This window comes from Pyxicephalus adspersus, chromosome 1 (assembly GCF_032062135.1).
Source record: "Pyxicephalus adspersus chromosome 1, UCB_Pads_2.0, whole genome shotgun sequence".
Classification (NCBI taxonomy): domain Eukaryota; kingdom Metazoa; phylum Chordata; class Amphibia; order Anura; family Pyxicephalidae; genus Pyxicephalus; species Pyxicephalus adspersus.
In genome coordinates this window covers 117039231-117059617 of record NC_092858.1, presented here as the reverse complement: position 1 = coordinate 117059617, position 20387 = coordinate 117039231, and the positions used below count along the sequence as shown (strand labels likewise).

Here is a 20387-nt window from a genome sequence, read left to right as displayed (position 1 = left end):
GAGTACTCGCATGCTCGGCCGTGGCCAATCAGCTTGCGAGGCGTACACTCAGTGGGTTAGGCTGCTCCCTTGGCTCAGGCGCTTGAGGCGGCGGTTGGGGAGGGGGGAATACGAGTTAAAGCATCGATATACTGTAGTTTAGTTGGAATTAGGCATTCAGGGCTCACATTCGAGGGAACGGGCTGTGGGGGACAAAAGACTGAACACTGTTAGGAAGTGTTCCGAGCAGAGCGGGTGTTATTTACTGCGATAGATTAAGCTTCGTGCTCCTCCTCCCCCGGTTTTCCCGCCTCTTTTTACTCCTTGCCTAGACGGCCATTAATGTGAGCTTTTCCCGGGGAAGAAGGGAAAGGCTTTTTTTTCCCCCCCTGCGCAGTTGCTATTATAGAACATCTAGGCTTGGGCCTCAGTTCTCCCAACCCCCCCCTCCTTGAATAACCCCCACCCACCAAAAAGCGGACTCCCGGGGGGGTTGATTTACGAAGGCAGCCTTCACCCCCAGCGCCCACCTCTCTAGTTGCTGCTTAACAAGCGAAGGAAACATGTCCAGGCCGGTGAGGTGAGTACTGGGGGCCTGCAAAGGCCTTGCTTGTGTAGGCCCTGTGTAGTTGTTCGTCACCTGTTCCATCTCTTCAGTCACACGTGCCTGGGAGCTGGGCTCTGCGCTCGGCCAATGGCTCCACATGCTCCATTCGGACATACAATTCTCTCATGAGCTACAACTAAAGGAACGCCATTGCAGCCCAGGGGATTCCGAGCTCCTGGCCTTGTGTTCTGTATGGCTGTACAGCAATTTTGTGTTACTGCTGTGTGTGTGTGTGTGTGTGTGTGTGTACATCGTGTTCTGTGAGTGTGCCCGTGCTTGTGTTGGCAGTATTGTAGCTTGTGCAGTGCATGGAAGCTAGAAGTTCGGATCTCAGCCCGCTTATTGTTAGCCATGCATGCAGAATGTCCTGTGATATACATGTAAATATGTCTCGAGTTTTGTGTCATATAATACTTATTTTTATAGCAGTATTTAAATTGCCAGGCAGTGGTGCTAAGCATGTGTTGTACGGAATATGTAAATGTGGGGCTGTATACAAGGTTACAGTGGGCTGGGCTACTAATACATTCTGGGGGAAGGGCAACAACTAGTGTACACACTGCCTGCAACACATTGCTGTGCGAACAAAGGCTCAGCTGGCTGCTCCTCCGCTGCTTTATCATGCCACATGGAGCCTTTCCTAATCATTTCATCTATTAAATGAAAGGTTTTAGCCTGTTGTGGGTCTTAAGGAAAATGTAACTAATTTATCAAAATGCTAGTTGCCTGTCTTGTGCTGATCATTTGCCTTCCAGGATTTCTTTATTCAGTGTGGTAGAGAGAGTCAGACATCTAGCATTGCTGGCAGTTTAGGTGTATCTCTCTGTTGGATTTCTTTCCCTTAAGACCAAAGCTTTAGTTGCCTATTTGCATGTTTTTGTTCTTTCTGTTGGTATCCATAAGGCTGGGTTCAGACCTGCCTCAGGGTCAAGCCATCCCAGCTGGCACCATGCCAGCCAGTCAGTCCCTCCCACCACAGAAATTACTCTTAAAGAGGAACTAATCCCAAAACTGCAAAAAAAGAAAATACATTTACCTTCAATCCCGCAGGGCAGTCCGATCACTCCGGGGGTGTCCTTCATTCGGTCCCGCGTCATCCAGGCGCCGCCATCTTCTGTACTTCCTGTTCTTCATCCTACATCACCCGACCCAGACACAAGATCAGGTGACGTAGGATGAAAAAAACATTTTGCAGATCTCACTGTGCATGCGTGAAATCGGCAAAGTTTTTAATTTTTTTTGCGCTAAAAGGCTCCTTCTGTACATGCCCGGGATGCTTGGGCATGCGCAGAACGAGCACCCACGAGCCTCCCGGGATGCCTGACGTAGGTATCCCTGGAGGCTTTGCACTCCTATTCATTCTCGATTGCCTAGGCTAGAAGTTGGCAAACTTTTTTGGCCACTAGGCCATTTCAGGGGTAGGCAGAAGCACACCAGGCTGGACTCTCTCCAGTCCTGCCCTATAGGCTTTGCCCCCTGAAGGGAAATCCCTCTCCTCCGCCTCTCCTCTTCAATGCATACGGAGGAGAGGGAATGTCCCTATTTGCCCCGCAGGGGAAGTGTTAACGGCGGCCACTGTAAATAGGAATGCAGCTCTGCTGCTCCAACGGCTCTGGTAGTTTGTTCTTGTTCTGCCGCGGGTTGCCAGCCGGGATTAGGCCTAATCGGCCAGGGGGCGTTATGCTGGAACAAACTGCGAGATTGGCTACCTCCAGCCTAGGACACCTTTAATAACCACCATCTGCAGATTGGAAAGCAGTGGTTGGTGGTCCATTCATTCTCTATGTGCCTCCTGATTAGAAGCTACTTTTTCCATAGTGTCTCCTTAAAGGAAGCGCTTCACTGGCAGGAAGTGTAACCACACCACAACCTTACTGACAGTGTGAGGCTAAGTAGGGTGTTGAGAACAGATGTTCTTTTGGTTGGCACTCTTGCCTTCTCCAATGGTTGGCATTTCAACTATGGGCATGTTTCCCAGGTGTGAGGTAGTGGTAATCTTATCACCCATCTGAACTTGGCCTTCAAGAATCATTCCTCCCAGTACCTTAAATATGGGACTGAAAAGTAATGGAGAAACTCTGGTAGAGCTGCCACCAGAACAAGATTGGACCAAGAAATATTTTTTGGAAACTCGCTTTGGAGAATATTTTCCTGACTTTTTGTTTTTCAACAGAAAGTGAGTGAAAGCCAAACCAGACAGAGGTTTCCACCATTGCCAACTCTTTTAAAAATGGCTTTAGTTATGGCTTAAATGGGGCTAATAAATAGAATATTTAATGACTAAGAAAAATGCATATATTAGCCATATTCTGTTAAATTGATAAAGGTGCACATTACTAGTGTAATAGATATAAGTGGGTCCTAGTAATCTTTACATTGGCATTTGGGAGTATTGTGATCTACAAAAGCAAGTTTGGGTTAATGGTGTTGGAACCCCCTCACTGGTTTTTATTGCTTTCTTTGCTTCCTGCTCAGGAGACATCAATCTATGTCTAGTGATCATTGTTACCAGTGTTCTCCCCAGCTCCTTTTAGCTGGGTACACCACTCGGCTGTTTTTGGGTGGTTACTGATGAGTTGGGTCACCATACAGGGGCTGCCACCCACCTACAATTTCTTCCCACCCAGCTTAAAAAAACTTTGGGTTCATCACTGAACAGAATGATGAGAACTTCAAAAGAGAGTTATAATGGTAGTAAGAAGTAAAGCTTTATCCTCCAGTAGGAAGTAATATGAGAAAACAACCTAGGACAGAAATTCCCGCACTTTGATGAGATTTCCTAATGCATCACCAGCACACTCAGTTAATGAACACAACAAAATAACCTGATGGGGATTCCAACCCTGCTCTAGCCATAAAGAAAATACTTTTTGACTAGGGGTTGTTTAACTTTTGTTGTTGCTTTTTGTTCAGCTTTAGGAGTAATCTCTTGGGGCAAAGAACAAAATAAAACTCTTAGAATTTCTATGTACCATGTTTATTCCTGCCTTCTGTAAAATGCTCAGAATGGTGTTGGAAATTCTGCAACACGTGTTCAAGAGATGCATCGTCAATGGATGGCAAGGGAGCTAGAAAAGTCATAAAAGAGGATGGTGGAGGATGGTGGAGGATGAAGTGCTTACAGGTTAGACCAGTGTTTCCCAACCTCTTTATAACCCGTGCTTATAATATCCACTGGTTCCAGTGCATGAATGGGGAATGTCATCCTTAAATATTTTCAAAAATATAACTGCTGTCAGTTAAACTGACACGAGGCATAAATTGCACAAGGAACCCTAGAGAAACACTGGGTAATGCTGTGCATACCTGGACAACATAGCCTTCCCTTAGCACCCAGCACACAGAGGCCTAGTTCCACTCTAAAGTAAAACTTGAAAAGAGCCAATTCTCAATGCAATTTATTATTTATTGTAAATTATCAGTTTTCAGTTAAACTAATTTTTTATATGTGTGTGTGTGTGTATATATATATATATTATATAAAAAATTTTTAGAGCCTGTTTGCATATGACTGACCTTCCTACCAGCTGTATGCAAAGATGAGGGGAAGTTAGATGTAGTACGGTGTGCTAGCACATTTTGGCTTTTAAAACATTTTATCTGGCCATTGCTTTTCTTTTGGACACTCATTTGGTGATTTATTAACCTTGTGGTTTATGAAGCATGACTGCAGCCAATTTTTATTTCTTGAAGTGTTAGAACACCTGTTTTTATTGCTGTGTGTCCCTTACTGGGGACGATTCTGTAACCCCACATGTTTTCTGTCCTGGTTTCACAGGATGACAAATTAGCACAGATTCCCTGGTTGGCCCCACACAAGTACAATAAAACAAATCTGGACCTCTTAGAAGTATAAGTATAGTATTAACTTTAGTGTGTGTATATGTAATCTTGGCCATGGTAAATATAAGTGGCCATGTTTTGTAGTCATTTTAGAGTGAACACAAACAAGTGATTGCTCATGAATTTAAAATGTCTTAATCCTGTTGTATTGTTCTGCACTTGACAATGGGCTAAAATTTTGTTTGAAATTTAAATATAACTGTTATATCTGGCAAACTAATAAAATATTTCCATCAGTTACAAAAGCAAAAAAAACATTTAATGACTCCACCATAGCCAATCAAAATTTTTCATGAGATTACTAAATTTTTTGAAAGGTTTTTACTTTGACATTTAATTTAATCAATAAATGACATATTGTGCAACCATATCAGTAAACGTGAATCTCATAAGGGAGATTATTCGATCAGTAGTCTAGAGCAAGAGCTTTGTAAGGTTTCACAAGGTCTAAACTTTTTTGGGCACAGCTTACAAAAGACAAGGAGTCACCAATATTGTCTGTGGTATCCCTGCAGCTGGTCATTTAGCAGACCTTTTTTGTACTGCGTACAGGCGTCCATCTTGGACAGATTTTGCCTATTAGTGTCAACCTCCAGCTGGAAGGAATTCAATACAAAATTTAAATTTCTTAGGAGTACTGTTTTAGCAAATAATAAATGTTCCCTAGGAAATAACAAGTCTCCTCTCTGTCACCAGCACTTTCTTGAGGGAATAGTGTTTAGCTTTTGAAATATACAAGTATAGATGACTGCACTACCATGTATGTGCGATTCTTCATGTGGGTCCAACAGAATTGTGTATGCATGGATTAGTGTACACCTACCAAATAAGTACTGGGTAGGGAGAAGCGTCTATGGCAAAAAATGTAGTCTCTTCTGTGATTACCTGTTTGATCCGCCATTGATGAGTTGTATAAAAACCGTCCCAGTTACTTGTCACTGATGGCAGAGGAAGGCTAGAACTGGTATCTGTTATAACAAACAGAGGTTAAAGATGTGTGAAAGTACATAAAAAGTCATTTAAACCACTTTAAACTGTGTGTTTTTGTTGTCCATATTAGGAACTATTCTGTTCTTTTGGACCATGTATGTGCATTTTATAGGTTACTGACCACTGCTTTCTTTTTTACAGGAACAGAAAAGTGGTTGATTATTCACAGTTTCAAGATTCTGATGGTATGTATTTATAAAATTGAGCTTTAAATAGGAAGTCTGGAAAACTTGTGTATAACTGCCATTTTATTGTGATGAAGTGGTTATATATGGATAAGGAATGTAAGTAGGGTAATCTGCTTAAACAAGATAAGAAAAATTACCATAGTATATTTATTCTTAAATCTAAATGCATTAAAATGAACATTTATAGTACCCCCTATATTTACCACTACTTAAAATCCATTAACCTAAAAAAGTTCAGTGTTCCAGGTTAGTTGTCAGGGATTTGAACATTTGGGGGGAGGGGGGGGGGTTCTCCAGCATCTTTTAGCTGAATTTGCAGGTAACCTTTTCCCTGTACACATCTGCAATTGTAAATTGCCTCATCTGTTGCCTGACAGTTGTTGCAACCATTTAATTTAGGGTGCAAACTACAATATAAACAAAATATACACTGAAAAGTAAAAATGCTTTAAAAAAAACAAATTTTCTGAAGCTGAGAGGTGCTGTCAAGACTTGAGCTATAGTCACACGCTCAAATCATTTTTTTTTTTTTTTTGTTTGTTTTTTTTTCAGGGAAATGATCCTTAAGGGTTTATAGTAAGTAAAATAACCAGTAAGAGCTAAAGCTGTGTCAGATGATTTTTTTGGCTAAGTACAAAATCTAGTATTTCTGTATAGGGGTCAGTGATTATCATCATTTACCGGGTGGATTGATGAACAACCGCTGTGCTTAAACTATAGAGGAAAAGCACAGAGAGGTGTCACTCGCTCGTCTTCACCGCTCCATAGAGTAAAAGACTTCTGTGTGTACAATGCTTATTCTTTCTCTGGACCTTGCAAACAATCACAAAAGATTGTTCCAAGCAACAGTGATCTGATGTCTGTATGTGCCTAAAGGCTTAGAAAACAAACAATTTGTAAATGGGTGGAAAACTGACTTAAGGATCATATTCACAATAGTAGTAGCAAAATTTTTTTTTGTTTTGTTTTTTTGTTTTTTTTGTTTTTTATGGAATGGAACTTGTTAGTAGTGTGCCCTAAACCATACAGAGTTTAGGATTAAATGTACCATTTCCATATTTGCAAATTACACCAAGCTGCTTAGTAGAATAAATTTTCTACAAGATGTCTAATCATGTCAAGCTGCAGTTCGAGTAATCGACATACATGCAATTTTAAGACTGGCATTTGCATTTCAGTTTTGGTCACCAGCTCACAACAAGGGTGCTAGGAAACTGAGTCTAATAAAGTGCAGCTAAACTGGGAAAAGGCATGGAGCACCTCTGCTAAAAGAGAGATTAGTTAAACATCACTTAGGGGTGGAATAAGATAAGCAGATAATAATGCTATGTGCAACTTTATGGGATTAAACATATTCAGTTACATATGCACAGACAAAAAAAAATGGACCTCAACTCAAAATTTTTACTTTACATAAAAGGGTAGACAACCCTTAAGTGCAACGCCTTTTTTTTTTTTTTTCTTTCAAAAAAGGGTGCAGCACTTCTCTTTTCTGTGCCTTGATCGCCACGGTGATCAAGCCAGAATGGAGGGCAAAGCCTCTCAGGATACCTAAGTCGTGCATCCCGGGAGGCTCTTGGCTGCTCCTTCTGCGCATGCTCTTATCTCGGACAGAAGGATGCCGAACTCGGAAATCTTCTCCCTACGTCATCCGATTAATTTTCTCTCTTAGATAGATATATTATGGGAGTTGGCAACCACTGCTCTTAAGGTTCTAAAACTGAATGCAATACAAAGCACCTGGTTGCCTTGGGAGCTGGTCTCTATAGGACCTAAACTTGCGTACTGTGATAACGCTGCATTACTTGGCTTTTATACCTGAAGACAAAGTTTATACCTGAAGACAACATTTTTTTGTAGCGATTCCTGAAAGCAGAGCATCTGAGGGACAGGAAATGATAGATATACCTTTTGTGTAGTCCACTGTGACAATCAGACTGCTTACCAAGTTTTCGCCAAAGGTGTCTTTATTGTTGCATAGGAAATTGCCCTGCTTGCATTGTTCCAGAATCCACAAAAAATTGAGTTACAGTCCTTGCTGATTTTCATACTCCATCAAATGTATTCCAGCCTCCCACATAAACTCTGGCCAGATGGGCAAGTGATGCATCAGGTCTATGCAACTTTTGACTTAAGCCCCCAGAAAAATTGAAAGCACTTTTCATCAGGATAGTCTCTTTAATCTGAAATTAGAGAGGTCGCAGGAACAAGCTGTTGGTAAAGTGTTACATGCTGAAGTCAACCAACTCTCTGGATATCTCTGGTTGTGCTGCTGTGTAAGGTTATAAAGAAATGGGCCTAATTTTAACCAAGTATTTTTTTCATGTCCTGAAGGCACCAATGGAATTTCTTCCCATAAATTGCTTTACAGTTCTGTGTGATTTCTTAGTAAACACACATCCAAGTACATGTATTTGTAGGCACTTTTTTAAGATGTGCTGCTTCTGGTACATAAAGTAAATCATTTGCTGGTTAGAACATAATTAGGCTTTTTCTCTTATCTGACAAATGTAACAATTAATTTTATATTTAACAGAAACGAATGACACAAAGGGGTTATTTTTTTCAATTTTTTTGTTAATGTTTTCATTTGGTAGATGAAGACTATGGAAGAGATTCTGGTCCACCAGCCAAAAAATCTCGGGCATCAACAAGAGAGACTAAAGAAAAAAGGCGACCCGGAAAAAACTCACAAGAAGATAGGTAAAATTTGTAATTCTTCTCTGTGACCTATTGCTAAATTCCTACATGCTATTTAAACACCAAAAGGCAGAATATTAAAACTATTGACAGGAATTATTAATTTAGATTATGTGGTAAATGACACCTGTAAAGGAGGGGATATATTGGGCTGGAAATGAACAGTTCCTGGGGTGGATGTTTTTGAAACCAGAAAAAAATGGGCAAGTGCAAATTTGAGTGCCAAATTGTGATGGCTAGACTGGGTTAGAGTATCTTCAAAATTAGCAGGTCTTGTAGGGCAACAGTGGACGGGGTCATGGCTGCCTACAGCGTGTAGTCCTGGAGGATGCTTTATACATGATTGGATCATATCCTTTTGTGAAGGAGGAGCGGTGCATGTCTGGAGAAAAGCATTCTGTGGTTAGTCCTTTTTCATAGACAATATTCCTGGTTTGTATACTTAGCAGTAAGAAGCTTTTATTCTCTCTGTACCTGCGGGGTCCATAGGAAAGTGCAAACAATTCAGTTAAACCATGGTACTTCATTTTAAAAAGTCTGTGACTATAAGTAATGGTATGACAAATCATTTAATGAAGAGGGGAATTTTTTATATATATATATATATACTTTTTCTCTTTAATTGCAAAAAACATGAGTATTGGACCACCTTCATGTCCAAAAAAAAAAATCATTTAGATGTTTCTTCAGCTTTTGTGCCACTGCATACACTAAATTGCATAATAAAAAAAGCAGTACAGTGAAAGATGCACATTAAAAAGGTTTACTGAGGATATACAATGTCCATACTATTGCATTGTCTTTAAGTTTTCTAGTGAATATAGCCTTAGTTGTATCTTTTGAAGTCTCTTACCACCCCACTCCCTTTACTTAGGCCATGGGTAAAAAACAACCCTATTACTAGTGGTCCAATGGTTATTCTGGATCCTTAGATGTTTATACTCTGTGGAAACGGCCTTTGCACCCTCCCTCTTCACACTTGCAGTTGAAAATGCCATGGTATCCACACATGGCAAACTGCTGATATCTTGGTGTTGGTGTTTGTGTTTTGTTTTTTCTTTATTTTTTATCCATTAATGGCCATAAATCTTTAAAGCACATGCACATTTATGAATATCAGAGATTTATTAGCTTTAAATATACAGTATTAAAATAAATACATTTTGCTTTGAACTTTATTTTTTTTATAGTGAAGAATCTGATGAAAAGGAAGTGAAGAAAACCAAAAAAGAAGAGGGTAATTCAGGAGGTAAAAACATTTCTTTATTGGTCCAGCCATGTACTAGTGCATATAGTTAGAAATTTGCAAGGATCCCGCCTTTACTCCTTTAGCTAATCCTTTTTTTTTTTTTGGGAGGGGGGGGAGATATATGGTGTGCTTTCTTGTACTGCAACTTGGTTCTAGTTTTTGTAAATATTTTGGAATTGACCTTGTATGTTCAGGAAGCCGTGTGTCATTTAAAAGAGAAGACACTTCCCCTAAAGTGATGTCATGATGCCAGAAGACACAACCCACCCACCGCACTTCGCCTGCGATGCGTATTGGGAGATATGGCCCATGGCTCTACCGCTCTGTCCTTCTTACCCCACTGGGGGGCACATCAGCCAGAGCTGTGGGCCACTAAAATTTTCTCACCGACCATCGGTTAGCAACTGCTGCCTTAATATATGTTTAATCAGTGTATGGATACTATTTATATTTTTTTGCAGGGCAGGTGGTTTTTGTTGACAATTCTGCAGGAATTCTTGAGGCTGTGGTTTAGTGATGAGTCTTTCAGACCTAAAGGCTTCATATCACAATACCTTCTCTGCACTTCACCATTAAGGCAAAGCAAAGAGTTTGCCAATTGTGATCTTCCTAAATAGGAACTAAACTCAAAAGTCACCCAAAACAAAAACAAAAAAAAAAATACACACTTACCTTCAATCCCTCAGCCCAGTTGATCGGCCTGAAAGTCTTTGCTATCGAGTCCGGGGTCCTCCCGGCATCCGTTTTTCGGGCCAGCTCTCCTTCTCTTCTTCCGCATGCGTGAGATCGGCATTTTTTTGCCTGAGTTACTCGGGCATGCGCAGAAGGAGCACCCAAGAGCCTCCAGGATGCGTGATGTAGGTATCCCAGGAGGCTTTGCGTTCCTATTCATTGGCGATCGAGAATTAGGGGGCAGTGCTCTGCTCAAAAAAAAAAAAAGGTGTTGTACTTAAAAAAAAAAAAAAAAAAAAAAATTGTCTACCCTTTAAGTGAAAATTCTGGGTTTAGGTACGCTTTAAGATCCTCTTCACCTTGCACCCTATTGTGAAGAGTTTTCATTTACATTTTGCTGGTTATCTCTGGTCCAATCATCCAGAATGATTTGAAAAGGGCAGTGTTCAACACAATTTTTTTTGAGCTGGATGGGAAGAAGTTGTAGACGGGTGGCAGCCCCTGTATTGAGACCCAACTCCTCAGTAACTACCCAAAAACAGACGGGTGGTTGCTGAAAGGTGCCAGTTATTGCTCCCAGTTAAAGCGACTGGGGAGAACAGGGCAAAGGGGTTCAAGATGTTGTCTGATATTCAACAGGAAGGCAAGTTGGCTACGGTGGAACTGTGATGGCTTCTTGTTGGCGAACAATTATGTTTTGATATTTGAAACGGCAACAAGCATTTGGTGCTGGAAAGCCTCCTTATTACTTTTATTCATTTTTTCTTCAACTGGCTAATGAACACCTTTAAACTTTCCTTCTCTTAGTTTAAGGTCATGCTAGAAGTTTTTTTTATTGCTACTTAATTTGTCTCCCCCTTGTGTTAATCTGTACAATTGTAATCACAATTAAAATTTTATTTGTTCCAGAGGAAGACTTTGGCAGTGATGATGACTTGGCAGCTGGAGATGGAAAAGCTGACAGTGACTATGAAAGTCCAAAAAAAAACAAAAAGGGCAAAAAAACTACACCAGATAAGAAGCGGTCTTCCAAACCTCGGAAAAGATCTGCTGCAGGTAGCAAATATTCACAATTCCATTCCCCTGGTTCATCTGAGCTGTGCTTATAAACTACTTCCACCTCAAAGTGAGGTTAAACTTAAATCTAAACAAAAGCTATTAACAGTCTTGCTGGGACTTATAGTTGGCTGATCTTTATTTTCAGCAGAGATGACCTAGTGCCTAAGCATTAATGCATATAGCCAGAACTTAAGTGAGCCTGGAGTATATTTTTATTCAGATAAGATAAATATTTCAGCCCTCCTTTTATTTTTCAACTTTTCCAGACTGCTGGCACCTGGGGCTTGTTGGTGCCATCCATTTGTATCTGGATTTTGACAGGTGCAATTGATCTTCATTTGACCTGGTCCAAGCAAATTTTGCATTCTTGTATACGTAAATGGTAATGTAAAACCCATCTGCCAAATAAAGCTTATCAACACAGGCCCTTAACATAGCTTTCTGTTAATGTTTTGAGTTTAAAGTTTTTTTTTTTTTGGGAGTTCGACTTTGAGGAGTCTACATCTACCATAGAAGATTTGAAATGCTGGAAGCTGTTTATACAGCACATTACAAACTTGTAGTGATTTGAAAAAAATACAGTTAGCTGAAAGTACTGCACAAACATTAGCATTTGTTGCTCACCCCTAAGTTGGATTGCTTATGGAATGTTTTAAAGAGAAGAATGTGTGGCCTTGCATTTATGTGAGTTGTGCTGGTAGTACGGTGAAATTATGCTCAGCTGGTCATTGGGGGGGATGTGGAGTTGTATTGTTCTTCTACTGTTTATGCACCTTGTGGAAACGATGCATTATGTATATTGTGATTATTTCAAGCTTAGGTAAATTACCAAGAGTATGAACAATTAATTACTTTGCTGTATTTGCATTTGCAAAACTTACCGCCATACAATTTGTAAAAATCGGGTACGCAATGAAATTTGCAAACTCTGTGTTTTTGTGAACTTGCCTATTTAGCAGTTTATATATGTCTAGTTATCAGACTTTAGTAAACTAAACTCTTACTGGTGGTTCATGTAATATTTTCATATTTACATTTGTTTCAGTATTTATAGAACTGCAGTATATAAACATTTTTTCCTCCGAACGTTGATGGGACAGTCGATGCTACCTCCTGGTTTTTCAATGCTTTTTTCCTCCCCCGATTTTAGATATTCATCGTATTGTACAAGCATTCTTTGTGTACTTTTTTGAGCTTCAACAATTTTTGTTGTAGATGACAGTGATGATGAAAAGCAGCAACGTAAAAACGTACGCCAACAAAGACAAGCTGCATCCAAGGCTGCTTCCAAGCAGAGAGAGATGTTGATGGGTGATGGTGGAAGTGAAGATGAAGAACAGGAGGATGAAGAGGAAGCACAGTTTTTGGAAAGTGAGTTTAGGAGCAATTGTGTGTATTAAGGTGGACAAAGGCATCATCTGTAGGGGGAAAAAAGTGCAAGGACCCAAATTGTGGGGGAATGCTTGGCCTTTTGCGTCTTGTAATGATATATTATGACCTTTTTAAATCGGTCTTGTTTATAGGTTGTTTTAATTTTGTAGTAGTTTAGGAAAGCAGTGTGTTTTCAGTGAAATTATGTTAAGTTTTTTCAGAATTTACCAAATCATTTTCACTTTTTTGATAATTGTAGCTTGTTCTTGTGTTGTGATTTGTAGATTGGCCACCAGAAGGAGCTATTGATGCAGTTATGGTTCTTTCAGTGACAGAGATCAAATATGTAGATAGCATATTGAATTGTTTTTTAATGAGTTGACCAAACTTTAATTGAGTGTAACACAGCTATTTTGTAGCACTGAAAAGCATGGAACAGAACAGTTTCATATTTGTGAATGTGAGCCATACTGCTGTCTTCAGGAGGATTGGTTAGTTGACCAAAATTTTAAGACCAGACACTAAGGGCCTCAACCTCCCTGCTAACCATTCGCTTGGCATTCAGACTTTCATTAAGGAGAAAGTTCCATAAATTGTAAAAATTTCTATGATAAACAGCTGCTGGTACATTTAAATTAGATGCAAATTGTGGATGTCTCTAGTTGAAAGCAGGTTCTCACAATTCCATGCATTGATGATTTCACTGTCCTCAGGCATACCTGGATGTATCTTTAGTGGGTTTTCTAGACGTAGCAAGTTTTCCCCATTCCATACTTTGATTGCACTGCAGCAGTAGTGTTCCTGCGGAGGAATTCCTTGCACAAAGCTCTGCTTTCTGTTGTAAGGCTCAAGATGCAGTGCATCACAACCTGACATCTTGTTTGCAGCCTACTTGCCCACCAGCTGTTGCACATGGCCATGCAGAGGGGAGAAACTTTGTTGTCCTTTTCATTATATCCTTCTTTGCTGAATTGCATGCAACAATGTCTAACACAGTTAGAGAACATGTCCCCAAAACAAAAGCAAGCAAATCTGTATCGATCTATATCAATTTTTATCTACTAAATGTTGTGCCTGCAGCATTAAATGTGACTGCTTCTGCACATGTCCGCTCCGTTCTTTAAAATGTTAGGCATTGTAGCATATTTGTCATACCTTTCCCGCGGAGGCGTTAAAATCTTAGATTAAATCATGTCTGATTTGGAACAGGTCTTTGCGACTGAATCCCTGATTGTAATGAAAATACCCAGGGGGTGTTTCCCTGCTTGTGGGAGCAGGGAAAGATGTTGGGAAAGGGAACAGAAGATGTTATTTTTGAGGTGACTAGGAACATGCTTCTGTTTGAGGATTTGCCTGCTTACTTCTCAAACAGAGTGAAAGGTCTGGTATACCAATAGAATAAACAGTCAGGGTTTCCTAACCTAATCCTGTTTGACTTTTTATTTACCAAGTTTGAAAGCACCTAGACAGACCCTTCACTATAATGTTATTTCTTTCCTTTGTTCCTTTTTTGCAAAGTACAGAAAAAGCTTTTCCACCTACTGTGGAGCCACTTGTTTCCTCGCCATAGGCAGTATTCTGAAATAACCCTTCCACTCCATGGATTAACCACTGTTTCTTTATTTTGACCTGAATAGATTAGTTTTGATCACTCTGTAGTGTATCCATTTCTTGAATCATGATTTAAAAAGCAAATATATATATCGAGATCTTGTCAGTTGCTTGGATCAAATGATGCTGGTGCTTGTCTTGATTGTAACTGGAAAGTAAAATTACTCTTCCAATTTACCTGTTGGCTTACTAGTGTTTCATGTCTCAACGGCCTTCCAATACTGTGTTCCCTATGGAGTGTGAAAGTCGGTGCTTGATGGAGTACACATGGCTACTTTCACACATGCTCAAAAGGAAAATTTGGTTGAGTCACTCGAGTACAAGACCTTGTCGCATTCTGGCACAAACTGGAGTTCCTTTGCCAGCTTCGTTCTTCCTCAGTCACCTGGTCTTGTTTCAGCACTCGGCAGATCTTTCAGCCCACACAAGGATTAAGCGTTCTGTCCTAATGGGTTCTATTCTAATTTGTTGTCTAACATTTAAAAATATATATTGCTGTGGACTGGAGTTGTTGGACTTACTGAGCAGTGTCTGCATTGCTACTCAGGCTTTGAAGTGTTAAGATGCCTACAGAATGTACAGAATTTTGTGTGGACTCTTCTGACCTAAGGTAATCTAGTTCAGCTTCTTTCCATCTTCCATCCAGGTGATAGTTTGCCTAATTCCTGAAAATCACTATACAGTGGAACATCCTCCTACAGAAAAAAGTTGCCCCATCTGTGAAAATGTTGGGTTCTGACATGGGCATTCCTTTCCTGGTAGCTCTGGCCTTAAAACAATGGAGAAGTGGAACATTCTGTTTTCCCCCACAGGTGGAAAACGTCATGAAGGATTTGAGGCTTCTTGGCTGGGGAACCACGGCTACCTGTGTAGGTGTTGGCTATTGGATGAAGTAAAACTTCAATAATCTGATGCTTTGAGTGGTGGAGATGGTGACAGCAAACATTACCCATCCGGGAGACAAAGAAGCTTGGTGGCATCCTGGGAGAAAGAGCTTATTCTGGTCTGGGCAGTGTAGCAGCAATTGTGAAAATTCTATTTACTGGAGGCACTGATTTTATAATACCTGTTTGTTTTTACATTCTTTTGTGAGAAGTGAGATACATGTATGATGATTGTCCCTAAATAGAGGATGGAAAGAATGCAAAGAGAAACCTAATCCTTAGCTGGTCAGTTAGTGCAGAGTCTATTATGCTTATGTATCCATATCTGCTTGCCTTAGGAGATTCTGGAAGTGATGAGGATTTCATGGTTGAAGATGATGATGACAGCGATTATGGTCGATCGAAGAAAAAGAAAAAAGTGGTGAAAAAATCTAAACCTGAGAAGAGAGAGAAAAAAGTACCCAAGCCCAGACTAAAAGCTACAGGTAATTGCTGTTGTGTGTTAATGACATTTTTTTTTAAATTCAACGATCTGTTTTCTTGCCAAAGCAAATGTGTGATGACTCTTTATAAGGCAGAACAGGAGATTCCTTAAATTTGTTTTAAATTACACAAGTGACAGTCGTGTTTTTTGCATGCATTCTGCCACAGTGACATGCATTATGGTACACACTGACATACTACTTAACTTGTGTTGAGATGTATTTATTTTTATTTAGAGTGTGTTCTTTGTTTTGCTTTTATGCGGCCTAGTTTAACATCCTGCTATTAAAGGCATTGCCTGACTCAACCTAAAATCCTTAAAAAATTTTTTTACAGTAACCCCCAGTCCAGCAAAGGCCAAAGGAAAGAGCCGACCTGCAGCCTCAAAGGCATCCAAGGAGAAGTCTCCATCACCTAAACCAGAAGAAGATGAAGAAGATGATGAACCAGAGACACCACCACCAGAGAAGAAAACTGCAAGTCCTCAGCAAGAGAAATCTGACGAAGAAGCATCAGATGAAGAAGCTCAGTCTACAGAAGACTAAACCTTTATGTTTTGGGTGGGTTTCGGGGGTTGGCTGTGAGGGCAATTGGGGAGATTTTATTAAAAAAAAACAAAAACCAAAAGTACAAAAAAGACAGATGGGGTATAGTACATGCGGCTATTGCTTGACTTATTCACCTCCAACTGTCTTTTGATTTGTTTTAAGAGCATCATATGCGCTTATTTTCCTCCTTTTATTTTTTTTTTTTTTTTTTTTTTTTTTTTTAAATCCAGCTGAAGGTGATACCATTTTATGGGGGTGGTCATTTGGTGGTTCCATCACCTGTTTTGAATAAAGCCATGCACATTTTTACTATGTCTGCATTACTAAGATGTTTGTCTTTGTGTGTTTTTCCATTCTTTTGTTTCTTGCTTGTTACATTATTTGCTAAAAAAAAAAAAAAAAAATAAGCCCTCAAAGTTTGGTTATCTAGAAATCAGATAACTTTCTGTTGTATAATTTACATTTGGTTATGTTATCTTTTTCACTGATAAAAGGCTCACCCACTTAAACTGAAATTTTGATCTTGCTTCTGACCATTCTTAAAGTAAGAATCCTTTATCACATATGCTATGCGAGACTAAAAATATGCCGTATGTCTTTGAGTTTGTGCTAATTTGGTTGACCAAAGTTCATCTTTGTAATGGGGCTCAATCTGTTGCACAGTGAGATTTAGAAACATTACATTTCCTGTTATCTTAGAAAACATTTGGGTTGCTCTAAAACATTATTTTTTTCCCTTACTTGGATGTGCCTCCCTATTTTGGACAACAATACTTTTAAAATTCTAAAATCTTTGCCACTCTACTTTATTCAAACAAGTTTTTGTTTACTATTGAATAGTATTTAAACTGAATTTGTATATATTGCAGCTTTTTTTCCAAACCTCAAAGCAGTTACTGCGTTAGGCTTAATTTGTTTCACTTTCCTTGTTTTACATGGTAATCTTAAAAATAATACAAATCTGTCCTTTCATGGCTACACCCATTACACTGGTGTACCTGTTGAAGGAGCTACTGTTGGCACACAGGCTGGATGTCAAACATGCCTGCTTTTTGCAATTTTTTTTCATTCTATTAGTGTGAAAGTCTACACCGTGGTAGGTATGTGCCTACTTCCTTTGTGCTGAAAACAAGCACAAAGATACTGCATTTCTGGAAAGATCAATACTTCCCTTTTGCTGAAAACATTTAGCCTTTTTAAAGATAACTAATGTAGCCACTACATCTAAGGAGGGTTTGGATGTGCTTTTAACTACTCAATGCTGTACAGTATTGTACTGATAAATCTTTTGCAGCCCTATTAATTCAGGTTTATATTGACCTTTTCATCACACCTGATTGCTTTCTAATAACATCCTTTAGCAATGTCATATTTGAAGGTATTGACTAAAGATGTGTGTTTATATCAAATCTGAACTGTCAGAATACCTGTTCGTAAACTTGTAACTTTTTGGGATGCCATCTGATAAATTGAAAGATAATGGTTACCACAAGTCTCCTTTGTTGATTGTATTAAATTATTATAATTTACAGTTTTACCTTAAAAAAAAAAAAAAATTCGCTTTGATTTTTATCTATTTTTAAAAGATTGAAGCATGTCAAATTGAATCACATGTATTATACTTGCACCCATCAAACCCGTGGTAAATCACTACCGAAATTGGCTTTTTTTTTTGGCGCTGTAACAGTTAAAGAATAAGTGTACAAACCATAATATGGACTGCATTCTGACCCTGCTGGGCTAGACAAAGAGATCTTCAGGCACTGGGTTCTGTGTGGGGTGCTTCAGGCTCTGTTTGGGGGCAAAGTTACCTGCTGAACCTGCTCCAGAACTGGCTTACACAATCAAAGATTGGGGCACTGGGAACTCTCTCAATTTAGTTTATTGGATACTATTTATTCCCAGTTTTTCTTCTGGCTCTGCTAAATGAAATGTTAATAGTTTGGGCCTGTGCTCAGAAATCTACTGGTTGGTGTGTTTCATATGGATTGTGCATCACTGCACCTGTTGCAGTTATTTGTGAGCTTTGACCCCAGAGGCTCATGAGCGAGCATATACAGATTGACTGAATTAAATGTGCTCTAGCAGCTTCTTAGCCATTGGTTACAGTAACAGAATTGCCTAAATACAAAGCAAATCAACTTACCTCTGAGGAGCCACAGCTACTCGTTTTACTCTTAAATAGAAAAAATAAAAGGAAACCATTTCAGCTCTTATTTATACAGTGCAGCCATAAATCATATCAGGTCCCCAAGGAGGATATTAGTGAGCTATTCCCCAGATGCAGAAAACCTATGGAGCAGGCTGCAAAGTAGTTTTTTTTTTTTTTTTTTCCCCTCCCCTGACTGAAAAAATGTCACATTTCTCTTGTTTCACATAGAGGATCCCACCCTAAGCTTGGCTCCTAGTCTGGCATTCCAAGTCTGCTAAATCGTCAGACACTTGGACATCCTGCATTTATGATGCTATGGAGCCTAAAGTTGTTCTTATTCCCTTTTGGGAACTTTATGTAACGGCCAGCTTGAGCTGAAGAGGAGTCTGGTGCTTTGTCAGTGCAAAGTCCTCGAAAAAAGTAGTTGAGCTTTAGGTAGTCCTAATCTCCATATCTGTTAAAACAGAGGTCCACAACCCCTGGTCCGGTGGTCCCCCCAGCGTGCTTAGGAGAAGGACCCCGCTTGGGGGGGGGGGCAAACCAGCCAGCGCCACAGACCATGTCTCCGGTACGCATCGCAGGCTCGGAAGTGGGTGGGTTGCGTCTGAGCCTGCGATGGGAGAGTGCGCCGGGTTCTGCCATCATGATGTCACTCTCGGGGAAGTTTATTCCCCTTTGAGTGACACACAGCTCCCTGCGCATGTGCGGTCCTGAGTCTGGGCTTTTAGTGGTCCCTAAGCTCCGTTGGATACCACTGTGTTAATTATGTGTCGCTATTCCCGGGTGTGGCTCAGTTAATTTTCAGTACCAAAAGCGGTAAACCCGAGCTACACTTGGAGTGCAAGGGAGTTTTAAAACTTACCTGGTCCCCACGTACCCGTGGCATCCTCCAGCTTTGCCTGTCCAGCATCTGCGTCCCCCAGTGTGTGAACGTTGGGGACCTGAGGCCAGAGTACGCAGATGCCGGCTGGGCCGTGCAAGTGTGGGGCTGTACCGCTTTGACATTTAAAAATACTTATTATTCAGACCACCAGGAGGTTAAAGGAGTCAGTGTGTGAGTCTTGTCTTGTATATCCTGGGCAATATGCTTTCCTCCAACATTGGACCCATTTCTTGAGGATCATTCAATCAAGGTATGCAGCTGTGTGGCAGTTAGCTGAACACCTAGACTTCATACTCGTTATTGGTTAGCGATTCAGAAAGTAATAATCAGAAAGGCAGAAATCTTAATATTTAGAACAGTATAATATTGAGAACAAAATGGTATTTATTAACCTGATGCAATGGCAGCATACATAATTTCTCAGTAAAAGGTCGTCTTTAGCTCTATTAAGTTCAATGCCTATACGGTCTAGTTTTGTATGTGGAAGGCTTACTTCACTTTGGTGTCTAAGGACCTGAACTCCAGAAGTTTCTCCAGGTGACAGATAATCTTCTGCTTGTAGATGGGTTGGACCTGGTTCAGATTGGCTTTTGGCATCATCAATGGTCAAGTGTGGTTATCTCTGCACTTAAGATGACAATTTTTTTTAACCCCTTACAGATGTTGCTCCTTCACTAGGTGGCTTTCCTTTTCACTATATGGGGGGTGAGTGTTTAAACCTTATCATGGTCATAGCCTTCTTTCTATTGTCTGGATGTGGTCAGGCCTTGAATTCACGGCTAGATTACTGCTTTGAGGATGACTAAAGCTGCATACACACATGTAATAGTTGTTGGAAAGGATCTTTCACGATGTATGAACGAGCAGCACCCTTCTGCTCTATGGGGAGGAGAGGGGGAGAACGACGTAGTGGCACCCTGCTGCACGCTCTCCCCCTTGCATTTGGACAATGGGCGCTGTACAGACGCCAGATTTTCATCCAATATCAGCTCTAAGCCGTTTATCGGGCGAGAACCATTGGACGAGTGTACGTAGCTTAATTCCAATTTTGTCATTTTGGAAAGGTACCCCAGCAACTTGTTAATTATCTCTAGATGGCTCAGACAGACTGTTTTGTAAGCTCATGGTCTCAAGGACTGGGTTTATCCCTTTCTTTTTGAGGTTTACT

At 40.1% G+C, this 20387-nt stretch overlaps 1 protein-coding gene across 2 annotated transcripts; it reads left to right on the top strand.

Annotated features, from left to right (window-relative positions):
* The first annotated feature begins 57 nt into the window (after window positions 1-57).
* NUCKS1 (nuclear casein kinase and cyclin dependent kinase substrate 1) lies at window positions 58-17670 on the top strand. Of its 2 annotated transcripts, XM_072425119.1 has the most exons (8): window positions 64-559; window positions 5561-5604; window positions 8205-8310; window positions 9498-9556; window positions 11138-11284; window positions 12503-12658; window positions 15492-15638; window positions 15973-17670. In XM_072425119.1, exons 1-8 carry the CDS (start codon window positions 543-545, stop codon window positions 16179-16181), a joined length of 885 nt encoding a protein of 294 aa, XP_072281220.1. In that variant the 5' UTR covers window positions 64-542; the 3' UTR covers window positions 16182-17670. The 2 variants fall into 2 exon arrangements, with proteins under 2 accessions (XP_072281232.1, XP_072281220.1); XM_072425131.1 differs by lacking the exon at window positions 12503-12658 and having other exon boundaries at window positions 58-559.
* Window positions 17671-20387: the final 2717 nt, after the last annotated feature.

Bases quoted from the DNA above. Each gene is read 5' to 3' on its own strand.
- NUCKS1 (XM_072425119.1), top strand. The intron at 9,557-11,137 runs GTAAAAACATTT...TATTTGTTCCAG, and splicing joins AGAAGAGGGTAATTCAGGAG to AGGAAGACTTTGGCAGTGAT. The intron at 15,639-15,972 runs GTAATTGCTGTT...ATTTTTTTACAG, and splicing joins GCCCAGACTAAAAGCTACAG to TAACCCCCAGTCCAGCAAAG.